Source organism: Aulostomus chinensis, chromosome 19 (assembly GCF_037954235.1).
Source record: "Aulostomus chinensis isolate RoL2024-O1b breed Wild chromosome 19, RoL_Achi_v1.0, whole genome shotgun sequence".
NCBI lineage: Eukaryota > Metazoa > Chordata > Actinopteri > Syngnathiformes > Aulostomidae > Aulostomus > Aulostomus chinensis.
In genome coordinates this window covers 21,147,837-21,166,276 of record NC_141338.1, presented here as the reverse complement: position 1 = coordinate 21,166,276, position 18,440 = coordinate 21,147,837, and the positions used below count along the sequence as shown (strand labels likewise).

At 45.3% G+C, this 18,440-nt stretch overlaps 1 protein-coding gene across 1 annotated transcript; it reads left to right on the top strand.

Moving 5' to 3' along the window:
• The first annotated feature begins 4,597 nt into the window (after positions 1-4,597).
• LOC147244356 (palmitoyltransferase ZDHHC21-like) lies at positions 4,598-6,679 on the top strand. Its single transcript, XM_086187233.1, has 7 exons — positions 4,598-4,845; positions 4,927-5,025; positions 5,322-5,433; positions 5,589-5,727; positions 5,863-5,979; positions 6,141-6,184; positions 6,514-6,679. Exons 1-7 carry the CDS (start codon positions 4,698-4,700, stop codon positions 6,644-6,646), a joined length of 792 nt encoding a protein of 263 aa, XP_086043359.1. The 5' UTR covers positions 4,598-4,697; the 3' UTR covers positions 6,647-6,679.
• The last annotated feature ends 11,761 nt before the right edge of the window (positions 6,680-18,440 follow it).

Here is an 18,440-nt window from a genome sequence, read left to right as displayed (position 1 = left end):
CTGATGGAGGACTAGTAACCCACCTGTATGTGTAGACAAAGAGGCAACAAGTTTAGCTTGTGTTCAGCTCCGCTGCAAGATTTATTCTGCAGCTCTTGTCTCTCTGGGTTAAGTACCTCGCCAGGGCTATGCGCCCTCTGCTGACCGTTTGAAGTATCACAGTACAACAATGAAATAAAAATATATGAAGAGGTGTCTGTTTTTTTTAATCTCTTTAACCTTTAACTTTTTTTTAAACAAATTCACACTGTTCATTTTTAATATCTAAATATCATGGCATCTTTTTAACGCACAATATTTTAACCCCTTACATTAGCAGGGTCAGGCCTGCCTCTCCCAGTCCTCTTCTTCCTCGTGATCTCAGGGTAACAAACCCCAAACAGGTTAATTTCCAAGAAAGATGTCATCACGTGCTGCTGCAAATGCAGGTGTGTTATTTTTGACCTTCAGTCAGTGACGACTCACCTGGCTCACTGGGACTGGATTTGATCCCCTGCTCTGTCTTGCTGATTGTTTTGGTGTTGACATGAATAGAACTTCCAAAACACTCTTGTGTTCCTGTATTCAGCAAAATGCTTCTTTCCTTCTTGACAGCAGGAAGAATTAAAGCTGCATCAGAGACCAGGGAGCAACGCCTGAAGAGTTTGGACTACATGATGGATGACTCAGCAGCTCCTGGTCAAAGTTGAGTGTGTCGGTCTCAGCCACCCCAGCAGGTCCAGTGATTTGTTTTCTATCAACACACCAACTTCCAGTCCAGCCAAGTGTAAAACTTTCTTGCAAGATGTTGAGATTTGTGTGAATTTCTAGTGTTTCCTCTCAGGGTTTTCTCACACCAACTATCATTCATTGTGCTAAGCTAACTAGCAGTCAGCAGGTCTCTGAGCTCTCAGCTGCCTCATGCACACAGGAGAGGGAAGCTTATCTTTGAGCACATTGCTGAAACATTCAAGTTAGAAGTGATCCTCGATCTCTCTGACTTCTGTTTATTGTCTTTTCCCTGATTGCTCAACTGTCTCATAACTGCAGTCATTATACACCAGTAGTACAGTTAGAGTGGCCAGATACTTCCTGTATGTGTGTATTTGGGTTTTATACCTCACGGGTACCAAAGACCCTCCTAATGTGGCTAAATGTAATTTCTTGAGTTCCTGATTAGGACTGGACCCTCATCAGTTTCATTTGTACAGCACCAAATCACAACAAAAGTTCTCTCTTGACTCTGTCCAAGTAGAGCAGGTCCAGCACCACTCCTTCAATGAACCTCCACCCAACAATTCTCCATCAGCAAGCACATCCTGCAACAGCAGCAACCAAAACCTTCCTTTAACAGGCAGGAACGTGGAGCAGATCCAGGATCAGTGGGGAGGTCTGCTTTGACCAGTTGGGGGGAAAGAGAGCAGGAGAGCAGGGCAGAGACAAAGACAGATAATGGAGGAAGACAGATATACAGAAGGAAAGAGAGGGACAGAGATAAAGAGAGAGAGAAAGGGAAGAGACTGATGGACAGACAGGGACGTGAGCAGGTGGAGCTACGGGTGGAAGCTGGAGCCTCTTCAGGTCTGCAGCCTCCTCCAGCAGCACCCGGGATCTGGGATGAGGGGAGCCCAAAGGCTCTGGAGAAGAAGACGAGTTAGTAATACGTATGAGTATGATTGATGTATGACACATATAGGAGTGATTAAAGCATGTGCAGACCAGCTAACAGGGATCATCACCAAACTTTTCAATCTCTCCCTGACACATGCCACCGTCCCCACACGTCTGAAGGCCTCCACCATCATCCCCATCCCCAAAAAACCTGCCATAGACAGCCTGAATGATTCCAGACCGATAGCCCTGACGTCTGTAATCATCAAGTGTTTTGAACGATCAGTCTCCCAGCACATCAGAGACTGCCTCCCTCCCTCCCTCCCTCCCTCAACCCCCACCAGTTTGCTTACAGGGCAACCGGTCCACAGGGGACGCCATCGCTCAAAGGCTTCACACAGCACTGAGCCACCTGGAGACCGCGAAGAGCTATGTGAGGATGCTCTTCGTTGCTCAGGCAACAACCTGACCCTGAACGTCCATAAGACCAAAGAACTTATTATGGACTTCAGGAGGAACAGACAGGACCACACCCCCCTCCTCATAAATGGAGAACAGGTGGAAACTGTCACCACCTTCAGGTTCCTGGGCACCCACATCTCCTCCGACGGCTCCTGGACCTACAAAGTCAGGGCCCTGGTGAAGAAGGCTCAGCAGCGGCTGCACTTCCTGTGCATCCTCAGGAAGAACATCCTGGACCCTAAGCTGCTGCTGGGCTTCTACCACTCCTCCGTGGAGAGCGTCCTGACCCACAGTCTAGGAGTGTGGTACACTGGCTCCACAGCAGAGGATAGGAGGGCAGTGCAGAAGGTCATAAACACGGCCCAAAAAATCATCAGTTGCCCTCTGCCCACCCTGGAACACATCTCCTCATCCTACTGCCTCAGGAGAACCACGGCCATCACAGCTGACCCCACCCACCCCCTGTTTGACCTGATGCCCTTGGGCAGGCGCTTCAGGTCAATGAAGTCCCGCACCAGAAGACTCACAATCATTTTTTTCCCCTGGGCCATCAGGACTGCCAACACCTCCAAACACAGTTAAATGCACACACAACTGTTGTGACCCCCCCCCCCCCCCCCGATCAACAACCACCAAACTACCTCATCCCGTACTGCACCTTAATTTGTTCTCTGCACTTTGAAATTTCCTTTTTGCACCTTTCACTTTTTTATTGACATCTTGTACATTGCAATTGTTCTATTTCACTGGTCTTTACATTGTTTGTGTTATTTATTGTATCTTTTCTTTGCACGTGTAATTTGTGGTGCACGGTGGCTCTGGGAGAGCACTCTTCTTTATTGATTTTCACTGTACCCCCCAGTACAGCGACAATAAAAGTTGATTCCGATTCTCATTTTGTATCTCCTTTACAGTTCAAAGTGAGAGCTTGGTTGAGGCTCAATGATATCAGAGTGAGAAATGGGTAATTAAACCTCAATTATTGCTTATTAAAGGCTCCAAGTGAGAATCATGGGAGACATTTTAGAGACTAAAACTAGCCATCACAGAGATTCAAGGATTCAAGAGTCTCTATTGTCATACCATTTCACATTTTCATGTTCGTGGTATGAAATTTGGACTCATGTTCCAGGTTAGCAAGAGATAGAATAATAAGGGAGTAAAGTAACAGAATGGGTATTTTGGTATATCTTTCTAAATAAGGTATGAAATCAAAAATAAACTCTGTGTAAACAGTGCTGTTGAGGGTGGGAGATATACATATGCATTTAAATATATATAAATAAAAACAGTATGTACATGTATAAAGTTGAGGGATATTGCGATATGAAGCCCACTTGGTTTGAATACAATTGACTATGGTTTCCAGTGTCACTAATTTCAATTGGCTGTGTCGCAGAGTGGGGAGAACCTGTTAGAGACTTGAAGCAGTGGTTGGTCGCTGACAGCAGGCTTCTGCTTCGGAGCATGCTTCCTTCAGACAGTCTCCCAGCCGCCCTGGGGATGGAGGCCCCAGCTGCTCAGCAGCTCAGCTAAGGCGGTCCACACCAGCTAACGGGGGCTGGCTAGCTCTAGCGGCTAATTGTTTGGATCCATCAGTGCCAAGTCGCTGCAGGACCAATTGAACCCTGCTTAGGCTCGCCTCCAACACCACAAACAAACGACATTTACCACACTTACCAGTATCACTAAAGGTGGCAGAGGAGTAACAAAACATGCAGCACACTGAGCAGGAGAGAGGAGATCGAGAAGAAGAGGCCATCGTTAGCTTGGAGTGGAGAGTTTACAAGGCAGAAAGACAAAAACCACTCAATAAATAGTATTTAAAAAACAGGATATAGAAAGAGCAGCCACACACACTACAGGTCCAAAGGTTGGACACTGTCTTCTTCAGTGCTTTTCTTTATTTGTACTACTTTCTACATTGTAGATTCATACTGATGACATCAAATATATCAAGCAAGATAATTGTCTAGTAGAGAAAAGAATTGTTAAATAAGTAAACATGTTTATGTTCTAGATTCCCCAAAGGAGCCTCCCTTTGCTTTGTTGCCAGCGCTGCAAACCCTTGGCCTTCTCTCAGGGAGCTTCATGATGTCATCACCTGGAATGGTTCCACCTCTCAGGTTCGCCTTGTCAGGGTTCATTTGTGGAACTTCCTACCTTCTTAATGGGGTGGGGGGCATCAGTTGTGTTGAGCAGAAGTCAGGTTGCTACACAGCTGACAGCTCCTTTAACAACTGGTAGATTTCATGTCATGGCAGGAACCAATCAGCTCAGAGAAGAGAAACGACCGTCCATCGTTACTCTAAGAACTGAAAGTCAGTCGGTGTGGAAAACTGCAAAATCTTTGAGTGTGTCCACGACTGCGGTCGCAAAAACCAAGAGCTGCAACGAAACTGGCTCACGTGAGAACGAGATCAAAGTCAGATTCCTGATGATGTCTTCAGGTGGCTTTCATAGTGGATTTGTACATAGAATTCTGTCTTTGATCTAGTGACACGTTAAAGAAACAGAATTCTGGCGAGTATAAGAGAGAATTCTAGGCTTGGCTGGAAAACGCATCTCAACCTTGTGTGTGTGCTACAAAGGAGAAACCCCAAGCCTGTATTGTAGCAGCACTTAGAGCCATCAGTTCCACCATCATGAAGCCCCACTTTGTGAAGGACCCCGCCAGCTGGCTGTGCTTCAGTGTGCTGGTTGGAATCTGGCTGTATAACTCCATGGTCATCCCCAAGCTGGTGCTCCTTCCTCACTATCATGAAGGCCACCTTCCAGGGGCGGTCGTTGTTGGTGAGTGTCTCTTATTCCCAGCGTTCCTCTTTGTTGTCACATCAGAAAGCACAGAATGAGACATTTTTTATTCTTCTGCAGGTTATTTCATTGCATCAGCCCTCTGTGTGGCAGCCCTGGTTCGAGCATCCACGGCAGATCCTGGCCGTCCACCTGTGGACCCTCACATCCCTCCCTCTGGTGAGGACACAGACAAGATGGCCTCTTAATTCCTCTCCTCCATGTGTTACATGCATACATTTCATTTTTGATTCCTAAGTCTTTCTTTTCAAGGTTCAAATGCTTGTGGTTCACTTCACCAAATGGCACCATCACCTTTATTTATCACTGCGTTATTGTAAATGCGGTAAAATGAAGCCTCCTGGACTGGTCAGCAGACCAAAGTCCTACTTGAATGCTACATGAGTGTGTGACCACGTCAGCTGTAGCCAGAACCACCACAACGCCGCTGATTGCTCTCTCTCTTTGTGCCACAGAGCAACAGCACTGGACGCTGTGCAGGAAGTGCGAGGCAATGAGACCTAAAAGGTCCCACCACTGCAGGCGTTGTGGCCATTGTGTACGAAGGATGGACCACCACTGTCCCTGGTGAGGACACACACACACACACACACACACACACACACACACACACACACACACACACACACACACACAGGAAAACACAAATGTATGAAAAGGTTCCGGTCATGTCAACACAACAAAGCTGGATGATGTGATCTAAAGTGTTCATTGTCCTCCAGGATCAACAACTGTGTAGGAGAGGACAACCACTGGCTCTTCCTGCAGCTCTGCCTCTACGCTCTGGTCCTCAGTCTCTTCACGCTGCTGCTGGTCGTCTGCCACAGCTTCTATTTCCAGCCAGTAACCTCGTCAGACCAGGTACATGCAGCAGGAAAGACCTCAGGTCAACAGGTTCTGCTGACTAAATGTGTTCAGAACCTACCGGTGGCGTTTGACACGTGAAATGTGCACGTCAGAGTTAGTCTTTCTGATGTTTTCTGTCATCCAAACCAGGAGACGTTCACAGGGCGACATGAAGTGGGTCTGCTGAGAGCCTCAGGACTCATGAGCGTCCTCATGTTGGCTGGCATCAGCGTCCTGTCCTGCATCCAGATGTCAGGCATCCTCTCTGTGAGTACTGCCTCCTGACCTCTAGACTTCTTTTCCTGCTTCAGGTGAAAGTTGCTGCTGCAGTTTGTGTTGTGCGTTTTCTTCCTCAAGAAACAACTTTGTGGTGCAGTTTATTTTGTAAGATGACGTCTCATCTTCCCCTGTCCTTTACCCCCCAACAGGACACCACCATGATTGAGAGAGCGGCTCAACTCCCAGGTGACGGGTGAGTGTGTTGACCTCTTGAGACTTCTTTGACTGTAGAATTGGTTTAAACAGTTTACAAGGCTGAGCGACGGGATTCAACTGTGGAACGTTTCTATTTTATCTCTTATTGGGAGGTAAACTGGAGAAATACACCATCAGATCCATTTAAACAGTCGTAACAGAGAGGGAGGCCTGTCACTTCTGTTCTTTTATATGCTAAGCTAAGCTACCTAGCTGCTAGCTGCAGATGATACAGATATGAGAGTAGCATGATAACAAAGCATCTAATTGTCTCCAGTTCTCTTGACACACGTTCCTAAGTGAGTATTTGACATGTTTTCCTTCCAGCTCTGTCACGTGGAGGTCCTGGCAGTTCGCTCTCTCAGAGGTGTGTGGAACTCGCTGGAAAGTCCTGTGGCTCGTCCCTCTGAGACGCAGACAGACGCTCCAAGCCAGACGCGACTACTTCACCATCGTATAGGAGTGATTAAAAAAATATGAAAATAAACATTTACCAGGGTTTCATTTCATTATTTTCTTTATGTGAATTCAAAATGTCATCAGGTGCTCTCCTTTATTTATCAGAAAACTATTGTATACGACTATACAATCTGATATTTGGGATTTGTTGTTGCCTGATCATCAAAATCTCATCAATATTTTTATTATTGCTCATCAAGTCATCAACAAAGTCTCCAGGACAGGAAGACCAAGAGTCTCCTCTGCTGCTGAGGATGAGTTCACCTGAGTCACCAGCCCTGTCCCCTTGGAAGAGAGACACCCCTAAAGCCTAGTGTTTCCCCCTCCGTGCTTGACGGTGGTGATGGTGTTCTTGAGGTCATTTCTCTTCCTCCAAACATGATGAGTTGAGGCCAAGGAGCTCTATTTTGGTCTCATCTGACCACAGCGCCCTCTCCCAGTCAGTCTGAGTCATTGACGTGTTCTCTGGCAAGCTTCAGACGGGCCTGTATGTGTGCCTTCTTGAACAGAGGGACGTTGCACTGCAGGCTTTTAACCCTTTGCGTCTTCGTGTGTTTCCACTGGTTTTCTTGGTGACTGTGGTTCCAGCAGCCTTGAGATCATCAACAAGCTCCTCCCGTGTAGCTCCAGGCTGATCTCCTTCCTTTCTGATGATCATTGATAGCCCATAAGGTGATATCTTGCCTGGAGCCCAAGGCCGAGGGCGACTGCATGCTGTGCTTCTTCCACTTCCTCATATTTGCACCAACAATGTCAGCTTCTCAACCAGCTTCTCACTCATGGTTTTGTAGTCCATTCCAAACTCGTACAGGTCAGTCATTTTGTTTCTGACATCTTGAGACAGCTCTTTGGTCTTGCCCATGGGGGAGATGTTGGAGTGTCATTGACTGAGTCTGTGGGCAGGTGTCTTTTTCTACAGGTGACAAGTTGAGACAGGTGTCTTTCACCCAGGTAACCAGTTTAAATTCGGAGTCTCTAGTTGTTCAATGGGAGCCAGCATTCTTAATGCTTGGTAGGGGATCAAACACTTGTTTCTTCCACTTTAATTCCATATGTGTTCATAGTTTTGATGCCTTCAGTGAGAATCTATAATGTAAAAAATCATGAAAATAAAGAAAAACATTGAACCAGGAGGTGTGTCCAAAATTTGTCGAGTATATTTAGCTTAAAGATAAAGGCTCCTGAGGCAGCACGGTGGTGCAGTGGTCAGCACTGTCTCCTCACATCAAGAAGGTTCCAGGTTCCAGTCCCGGCTCCATCACAGGATCTTTCTGTGAGAGTCTCCATGTTCTCCCTGTTCCTGCGTGGGTTCTCTCTGGTACTCCAGCTTCCTCCACAGTCCAAAGACATCAAGAGGGGACGAGGCTGATTGATACTCTAAATTGACTGTAGGTGTGACTGTGAGTGTGAATGGTTGTTCGTCTCTGTATGTTGGCCCTGTGATGGACTGGTGACCTGTCCAGGGTGAACCCCGCCTCTCGCCTGTAGCTGCTGGAATAGACTCCACCCCCCACGACCCTGAACAGGAATAAGTCGAAGAAAATGGATGGGTGGATGCACTTGACACACTTGATTTTTTTTAAACCTCTTAGAGATCTGTTTCTCCAGGATTCTCAGTGAATTTTGAATGTGTTGCTTTACAAAAGTGATTTTTGCTGTAGTAGTACTACTTGTTGTAGTAGTAGTGTTTGTACTGTATGGATGTGTAGAAGAGAAATATCTGCTTTCTAAAACAGTTTGTTTTGGAAGTGATGTAAACTGCAGTTTCTTAGTAGGGCGTTCATTTTTGCTGTACTGGTTTTACTAATGTAGGAATTGACTTAATAGAGAGGTCAGAGGAAGGATCCTCAGGAAGTGTTTTCTGAGTTCCTGTGGCCACCCTGACCTCAAGGCACAAAAGGGCAATAGACCAGGATGAAGGGGGGGGGGGGGTTTGAGAGGCAAATATTTAACAGGTGTTATTTCCTTTACCCTATAGTCATTGCTTTGATGTGGAAATCATCTGTCCTTTGTTGTTAGTGGTATAAAGGTTGGGTCATTGTACAGATCAGCAGAGAACAGTCAGCAGTCTTGTCTCCATGCTGCAAACATTAAGGAGACTGGATTCATCACACGAGTCTGTGATTCTTCAGAGAATTAGCAACTCTCAACGATCTACAAGGAGAATTTCCCTGACACAACTGGAGCCATTTCTCTGGTATTGTTACAGTGTGGGTGATGATTAATGAACAGAACTGTTTTGATATGAGGTTGGATGACATCCTCACCAGACTTAATAACAGAGAGACTTGTATTTAAATGATGTGTCAGGAAATTATTTCTGTAAGATAAAGACTGTATTTTTGCTGTTAGTTCGTACCACAAAATTTCCCAACACACAAGAACAAATTCTCAGAGACGGAGATCTCAATTCAAGTTTTACTTGCAGCAAGGAGTCCAGGCAAAGTTCTACATCTGCACTGAACAGTCTCAGTGTCTTCCAAACATGTACATGCAAAGTTCCTCCTCTCAGTGGCTTTCCACCACGCCTTTGTTCTTCCTTCTTCCATCAAGGACAGTTGCTCAGGGAGCGTCGGGATGCTGGCTCCTCACTGTCCAAGGCCTTTCCCAAACTCTTATCTTACACTGAATAAAGAAAATAGTTGGACCAACTTAATTGAATTATTTCAATTGGTAACACCTAAATGAACTAAGTTCTTTGAAATTAAGTTAATAAGTTCAATTAACACAATTGATGAAGTCAAACGTACTTAAAATGTTAATTGTTCTCAAGATTTTGCATATATCTAACTAAAAGTTTTCAGTTGTTTCAACTTGATAATTTGCATTACCTAAAGTGAAATACTGCTCTTTTGTAACCTAATAATATGGTTTGATGAAAATTACTTTTTGTAGTAACCTGACAATAAAAAGTTTAGTTTGTTTAAAATAACCAAAATTACAATTTTAAGTTGGCTGGAAATGTGGAAAAAAAAAACTTAAAATCTGATGTTATTACACATTTGTTTTTGTTTTTAAAACACATGCATAAAATGCAGAACTAATGACAAAAATGTTGTCAACAACAAAATTATTCTGTCAACAAAGCTCAAAATAGTGCAACAAAACACCAATATGCCTCACAATCTCAACACTGTTATCACAACTATATAAGAGTGCCAAGAGCACACAGTCACCTCTTCATCCAGCCATAGCCAATGAACACCATGCATCTGAACAGTGTAACTGAACACTGGGGATGAAATGACATGAACACTTCTTTTAGAGATTTAAATCACACTGTTGCACACTGTCACAACTGTTGTGTAACTGAACACAACAAAAGTGAAATGCAGCTTTTCCTTATGAACAGAAGGGAATGTGTCTGGAGAAAACAAGAAACTTCCTCCAAACCCGCTACAAAATCTGTTAAAGCACAATTTGGCACTAAGCCATTTGTTGTTCCAGAGGAGGAACAGATCGTAGTGTGGCTTTATTGTGAGCTTTGGAGTTTGCTGTACAGGTTGTGGACTTTAGGGGACATCTTGTGCTGATCAAGCTGCTTGCTAATTTTTTCTGCATCCTTTTGAGACAGGATGTGTCTGATCTTTGCAATGTTTCATAAATGAAAGAAAGCAGTCCTAGAAATTTGCTTGATGTGGGCATGAAAGGGCAAATCCTGATCAAATAGAACTCCTAGGTTCCTTACGGTCGTGCTGGGGCCTAAGGTGATACCTTCCAGGGTACCTGTCTCATTAGATAGGGTGTTTCTAAGGTGTTTTGGGCCCAGGACAATGACTTCAGTTTATCATAGTTTAATGAAAGGAAATTATGGGTCATCCAAGTTTTTATTTCCTTTAGACAGGCCTCCAGTTCAGTCAGCTGATTTATTTCATGAGGATGCATTGATAAGTACAGCTGAGTGTCGTCAGCATAGCAGTGAAAATTAATTGAGTGTTTCCTGATCATGTGACTGAGAGCAAGCAGATAAAGGATGAAGAGGACTGGTCCAAGCACAGAGCCTTGAGGAACACCATAACTGACTGCAGTGGTTTCCGATGGTTTATCATTAGTTTGTAGTTAGTAGTACAAACTGAGATCGACCAAGTAAATATGACCTGAACCCGTTTAGTGCAGTTCCTTCAATGCCAGTGACAGGTTCCAGTCTCTGTAGAAGGATATGGTGATCAGTGGTATCAAAAGCTGCACTAAGATCTAATCAGACCAGCACAGAGACCAGTCCCTCATTTGGTGCCAGTAGGAGGTCACTGGTAACTTTGACTGGTTCTGTTTCTGTGCTATGATGAGCCCTAAAACCTGACTGGAAATCCTCTAATAGGCTGTTGCTATGGAGACGTCACAGAGCTGTTTAACAACTGCTTTCTCCAGAATTTTGGAGAGGAATGGAAGATTTGATATTGGTCTGTAGTTGGTAGAACTTCTGGATCCAGGGTTGCTTTTTTGAAGAGGGGTTTAATTACTGCCACTTCAAAGGACTGAGGGACGGAACCAGATAACAGCGACGCGCTGAACTGTTGCCCTCTGGCAGGCAGTACAGGTCCATCCCAGCAAAGACAAACAGACTCAGGGACAGCTTCTTTCCCAAAGCTGTCACCATGCTCAACGAAAGCTTGCACTAAGGAACTGAAGTGCCTCCGCACAATTACGGGCACTATCTTTTCTTTTCCACCACCAAATCTGCCAGCCTCCTACACAAAACCAGATCAGGATGAAGACTGAACTGTGTAAGTCCCTCTTTATGTTTTGCACTATCACCAGGACTGTTCTGCCATGTTTGCACTGCAAATGCTAAGTCACCTCAATCTGTTGATGACACAGCCACCTTGAATCTGGTACTATAATGTGCCTGTGCACCTGGATGCACCACAGCACCACCTAAAGCTGCTATCCACTCCCACATGTATCCACAGTGGGACTCGCACAAGCCTGTTTACAGTTGTACACTCTATGTATATTTCTTATATATACAAGTATATGTCCTTATGTCTTTGCAGAGTCTATGTACAGTTATGTCAGTATTAGTCCTACAGTAGGTATAGTAATGTAAATATGTGTCTATGTATATTTTTCTATTTATATGTGCACATCCCAAGGAGCAGCGTTGCATCTCATTGTACCTGGTATAATGACAATAAAGACATTCTATTCTATTCTTCTATTCTGTTCTGTCATATCTAAGAGAGAGGTGCTAACGAGGGGTAGAGAATCCTTAAGTAGCTTGGTTGGGATGGAGTCTAGGAGACAGGTGGATGGTTTAGAGGAGGAAATTATTGAACTGAGCTCATCAAGGCTAACGGGAGAAAAACTGTCAAAGTGTACGTCTGGTCCTCCAGCAGCCTCTAAGGCCTCTGAGGCTATAGGTGCCATGTTGTCAGCTGATGGCAGGAGGAGGAGAATTTTCTCTCTAATAAGGACAATTTTGGCATTAAAGAAGTCCATGAAGTCTTTGCTGCCCAGGGAAACAGGACTGCTAGGTTCAGTAGAGCTGTGGCTCTCTGTCCGTCTGGCTCCAGGACTGAAGAGGAACCTGGGTTGTTCTTGTGTTCCTCTATTAGTGCTGAGTAGTCGGCTGCTCCATTTCTACGAAGGGCTTTCTTATAACTTTTGAGGCTGTCTTGTCAGACTACATGAGACTCCTCCAGTTTGAAGGAGCGCCATATTCTCTCTAGTTTCTGAGTTTTTTGTTTAAGCTGTTGCTCTATCGAAAAAAAAAGATCAATTTGGGAGGGACTAAGGTTGACAACATTTTCCTCTGTAACAGTGGGACATGACACTGAATTTAGCACCAATGGAATTGCTTCCTTAAATCCAGCTGTGGCCTGATCAGACAAACATCTGGAAACCACCGTTTTCCTGAGTGGAGTGTAGTTGATTAGTGCAAATTCAAAAGTGATGAACTGATGGTCTGATAAAAGCGTTCTGTGGAAATACAACTAGATGTTCAGCTTCAGTTCCACATGTTAGGAGGAGGTGGAGGGTGTGGTTGTGGCGGTGAGTCGGTTCATGGACAGACTGATGGAAACCAACTGAGTCTAGAAGAGAGAGAAATGCAGCACCAGACTGTCGTTATCAACATCCTCATGAACATTGAAGTCACCTACAATCATGACTTGATCTGATTTAGAACTAAACTGATAGAAACTCTGAGAATTCAGATAAGAATTCAGAGTCAGGACCAGGAGGACAGGACACAATGATAAATAAGAGTGGCTGTAGAGTTTTCCAGGTTGGATGAGACAAACTGAGAATCAGGCTTTCAGATGAATTGAAACTTATTTTGGGTTTGGGATTTATTCCTAGACTTCTGTCAAAAATGGTAGCAACTCCACCTCCTGGGCCAGAGCCTCGGGGAATGAGAGTGTGAATGTTACCTCCGACTGGCGTAGTCGGATGTCATTACCGCCGACGTGGATAATGATTTTATTGTATTTGCGTTTCCTTTTAGCCAGCAGTTTTAAATTTGACTCGACGTCGCCCGCCCTGGCCCCTGGAATGCACTTGACTATGGTTGCCGGTGTCACTAATTTCACGTTTCTGAGAATGGAACTTCTAATTACCAGAGTAGATTTCTCGGGTCGCCGAGTGGGGAGTGTCGCTGACAGCAGGATTCTGCTTAGGACTATGCTTCCTTCGGACAGTCACCCAGCCGCCCTGGCAGCTCCCAAGCAGCCGGGGGAGCGCTAGTTGGGGCTAAGCTAAGACGGTCCGCACCAGCTAACGGGGTCTGGCTAGCTCTAACGGCTAATTGATTGGATTCATCGGTACGGAGCCGCCACAGGTCCAATTCAACCTCGTTAAGCCTCGCCTCCAACGCTACAAACAAACTACATTTAACGCACTTATCCATATCACTAAAGGACGCTGAGGAGTAGCTAAACATGCGGCACACTGAGCAGGAGAGAGGAGAGCGAGAGGGGGAAGCCATTGCTAGCTTAGAGAGGAGAGTTTACAGAAATAAAGGCTGTTGCTATGAGACAGATTGTCTTTAAACTTAGGCCAACTAAAGCAAATAGACATGTAGTTTGGGAAGGTAATTTGTCAACGATTAAGGAATTAGCGGGGATGATCACACGTGAGGTCACACGCCTCCCACAACGCAGGTAGAGGAGGAGCCCAATAACAAATTAGAGTTGTTACATCCAAAATGCGTTCTGTGCACCTACTCGGGTTTGTGTGGGACTAAAGTTCAGATCTGTGGGTCACTTGCATAAAGAGGAACTATATTATTGGCCTCCATGATCTTCGCTGTGGCGAGCAAGTGGATTTAAACAGATTGTCACCCAAGCAGTTTTCTAGTGGCCCACTTTGAGACCTGAGGAAATGTAAAAATACATGTTTATAGGTTCTACTGTGTCACGTCACAGCTGAAAATTGAGATTCTTTATGCGGCGCCTGTGAATCAACATAAACCATTTATAGACTCATGGAACAGGGAAGTGATTTCAGGCTCTTGTCATCTCTCGCATTGACTACTGCAACTCTCTTCTGGCAGGCCTCCCTGCAGGCTCATTCAAGCCTCTGTAGATGATCCAGAATGCAGCAGCACGTCTGGTCTTCAACCAGCCAAAAAGGGCACATGTCACCCCGCTGCTGGTTTCTCTTCACTGGCTTCCAGTGGCAGCCAGGATCAAATTCAATGATCTTCTCTTGGCTTACAAAACAATCACAAGAACGGCTCCAGCCTACCTGGAATCCCTGATCCAGGTCTACTCTCCTTCTTGCCCACTACGCTCTGCATGCGAAAGACGCCTGGTGCTTCCAGGCCAGCGCTGCTCCAAATCTCTAGCCAGACTCTTCACTTCTGTTGTTCCCAAATGGTGGAACGAACTACCGAACTCTGTGCGTTCTGCTGAGTAGGTACAACACACCGTTACTGATACAGCGCAGCGCCCAGATTGACACCACGTTTTATGGAGTGACAAAGACGAGACGCCAGGCTTTCCCTCCAGATCATCTGGATGTCCTCACACAGCTTCAGAATTTCTCCACGCGATTAAAGTTCCATGATGGGGTGATGTTGATGAAGGAGTTTCTGCTGCGCTCAAACCAAGCATTCTCCATGGCAGCTTGTCCATCTGATCAGAGAGCAGCGAGAGCTCTCAGAGGAAAATCTGCTCCACTAGGACTATTTTCTACTTTATCAGTCACTTTTTTTCCTCTGACCTCAGCGTTCATAGACTGTACCTGGTCAAACACAGAACAGAGCCAACCACCGAAGAGTGTTTCACAATGTCTGATAAACAAATGAATATTATCATGATAAATGGTGATTTGTTCATTATGTAAATAAACTGGTCTACAAGACTGATATTCAAAATGGCGTCTGCAACCTGTGGCTGAATCAATTAGAAAGTAGCTGGCAGGTCTTTGCAGGTTGATTTTGTGTTGTGTGTGGTACGTAACTCTGAACCGGTGTCACCCGCGATGATGTTTTCAGGTGTAAACAGTGTCTGAGCCGTGTTTGGAGCGCTCCAGTTGACCAGTGAGAGCCTCAACGCTGCTGGCAGGCTGCTTTTTGATTTTCATGTTAATGCTGGGTGGCAGCAGCTGGTCTTTATTGCTGAGATAAACGGTCGCAGCAGACAGCCGCGCGCCCCACACCCACCCCACCGACACGCACGGAGATTTATGGCTACTTCTGGGTGAGGCAGCAGAACAGCGAGCAGCATCTTCATTCTTTAAAGTGAGAGAAACAGCAAGAGAAAGGAAGTCTTTCTGGAGGCAGAGCTGAGCCATCAGGATGATGAATGGGCCTACATGTCTGTGTGTCTGTCATTGGGTTTCAAACTTCAACACTGGGGGGGGGGGGGTTGTGTGAAATGATGACACGTTTCAAAATGCACAAACAAAATAGATCACATTTTCATCTGTATTTTTATGAATCAGCAGAGATTCTCACAGTCAGTCCATCTTTTCAAAGTGAAACACTTGATTTACTGTGTCAAAGATCACAAGCTTTAAACAAACTCCATATGCAGCAAAGGGACTGGAACTCCTGCCCCTCAATCCTTTTTCTGTCTCCTTCATGTTCTCATCTCCTGCTCTTCTTCATGTACCGGCTCTCTGTTTCCTTGTTGCTGTCTCCAGGTTCCTTCACTGACCCCTCAGGTGAAGGTTTGTACTGAGAGCGAGTGAGGGAGTGGGACCCCAGCCGGCCTCATGAAAGACGGCACCACTCCTCCGCAGGGGAAATCAACTTTTTCCTCTGAGACAACCTTGTCAGACGCATCATGGTGTTTATCAGGATACGTCCTTTGCCTCGTGTTTGTGGGGATAAAATCTTCAAGGCAAAACTTCACTGTGAAAATGTAAATAGCCTTTTTTCAAAGTTGGGCATAATTATTGATCTTTTTTTTTTTTTCAAGTCCATGCGTGTCAGTTATTGTCTTTGTTTGAGGGCCTCCAATTCAGCCCTCATGGCCTCGGCCGCATGTACGAGCTCCCTCATCCTGGTGAACTCCTGGAGGAACTCCTGGAGGAGCTCCTGGTGGGCGGCCCAGCACTGCTGCAGCTCCTGTTGGAGGACAGCACTCTTCTCCCTCTCCTCCTGCATTGCAGCGGTGAACTTGTCGTAGTTTGAACGATAAGCCACTTTCAGCTCCATGAACTTGGACATGAGCCTTGAGAAGGACCTGTTATTTTGGTTGCTCCTCCTCTGAGCGGCGCGCTCTCTCATTTGGAGGGTTAAAGAGTCAGACGTCCTTGCCAGCATCTCCAGCATCTTCTCGGTCTCACCCAACTTGATGAGATCTTCATTCACCTTCCTTTGGAAAGCAAGCTCCTTCTCGAACTCACTGATGCTTCTGGTCAGGGCTTCACTCATTTTGTGGGTCTTCTCCATGTTCTCCTTCCCGTGCTGCAGTTGTTGCTTCAGCTGCTGGACTCCCAGCTGAAGAGCACGGTTCTGCTTCTTCCTGGTCTCATCCGTTCGGATGAGAGCCTCACTCACATCCCTGTGGTAAACCAGCTCCTTCTTATACTCATTGACGTTCCTGGTCATGGCTTCACACATTTTGAGGGCCTTCTCTGTTTTCTCCCTCTCGTGCTGAAGTTGTTCCTTCAGCTCCTAGACCTCCAGCTCAAAAGCATGGTGCTGCATGAAGGCCTCGCTCTGCACCCGACTCTTGGACCTCTCAGTCGTCAGCTGCTTTGTCAGTCGGACCACTTGTCTGCGAAAACACTCAATGATCTTCTTTTGCTGGTCTACTTTTGCACTGAGGACTGCTGCATTGTCCTCAGCATCTTGCAGTCTGAAGGCCAAATCCAGTCCATGGACCTCCATCTTTGTGCGCTTGTCTGGATTTCAAAATGCGAATGCGGCGTTTCGGTGTGTTCAGGGTTTTCCTGTCAGTCCGTCTTTGATGGTTTTCTTAAATATTTGACACAAACTGCCAGTCTTTGTGATTTAAGAAGCTCACCCACTCCGATGTTCAGCATCCGTATCGACATCATTTAGCCGTAGGAGTTTTTTGTTTTGTTTACATCAGCTCATCTTATAAAATTAAAGAATTTGCCAATCACACATAATATTCTTGGTGTTTCTTTGTTTCTTTTTAATGACAGAGATGAAGTAGCTTGTATTTTAGTGATACTTCACCCAAAAAGAGTGCTGCACTGGAGGCCTCGGGGAGCTCAGGACACATTCTCATGACTGGAAAGGTGTAAAAGACATGTGAAGTATTACCTTAAGGAAACACAATAACCTCACTTTGGCTGCATGTGAAAAATAGGAGGCATTGTTTTACTTCTCTAAGTCCACGATTTGTAAGATTTGTTTCCTGGTTGTTTTTCTGATCATCAAAACACACGACGTCCGTGTTTCAGGTCAAAGAGCTTGAATAAGGTTCTCTCACTGAGTGGAGTGGTTCTGGAGGGGCTAGTTCCTTCGCTGCCTGATCTCTGACTCAACTGCAGTCAACTCAACTGTACCGATAGATTTTGTATGAATATAAATCCTTGAATAAAGAAGTAGGTTATGGCATTGTAGTTAGTAGATTTCTGGAGATTTAGTACAGAAGTTTAATCCAAACTGGTACATTAAATAAAAAGTCTGTTGAATCAGATATCGAATCCGTGATGCTTTTCACTAAAGCCAATTTGATCACAACGAGGAGGAAGGTCGACTGGGATTATTAATCTTAAGTAGGACTTTCCAGGATGCAAAGCCAATAAAACGCCAACGGACGCTGTCGACTTCCACAACAGGAGCTTACAGGGCGGGGCTAGGAAATGAATGATTGTCATCCATCTTGTGTGAGACCGAATGAACCGCGGGGACTCTGATGGACGAGCAGGAAGTCACGCTTGTCAAACAGTTTAAGTTCCCGTCCCTTTGATTTTCCTGCTGCTTATTATTTAAAAAATAAGATCTGTCCGTTCTGATTCGGAGTACGTTTGGTGCGAGTACATAATGAAGTTCTATCTTGGTTTTTTTCAAGATGAGAACTCCAAGATCTGTACCTGTATTATCTGGGGTTGGCTTTCCAATGGTCCCATCCCCGCCTGAGTGTGACGTCGGGAAGAGGGTGTGGCCTGTAAAAATTATTGAAATGGACATAACTTGAGTCAAGGTAAGATTAGAGGGTTAGGGAAGGGGAACAAAGAGACAGGAGCTGCACTGTCCATCCCGCGGGCTCTCCCATACCCCTGGTCCCAATTTTTTGGAAGAGGGCGCTTGCACCTCCTGCCATAACACACCTCTGTCCACTGTTGATCCACGTTTCTCATGTATGATGTGTTTTTATATTTATGTAATACATTTGAAATGTAGGTGGCACGGTGATGCAGTGGTAAGC

Coding starts and splice junctions, on each gene's coding strand:
- LOC147244356 (XM_086187233.1), top strand. CDS start 4,698: ATGAAGCCCCACTTTGTGAAGGACCCCGCCAGCTGGCTGTGCTTCAGT. Junction 5,026..5,321: donor CCCTCACATCCCTCCCTCTG/GTGAGGACACAG, acceptor TTTGTGCCACAG/AGCAACAGCACTGGACGCTG. Junction 6,185..6,513: donor GCTCAACTCCCAGGTGACGG/GTGAGTGTGTTG, acceptor TTTTCCTTCCAG/CTCTGTCACGTGGAGGTCCT.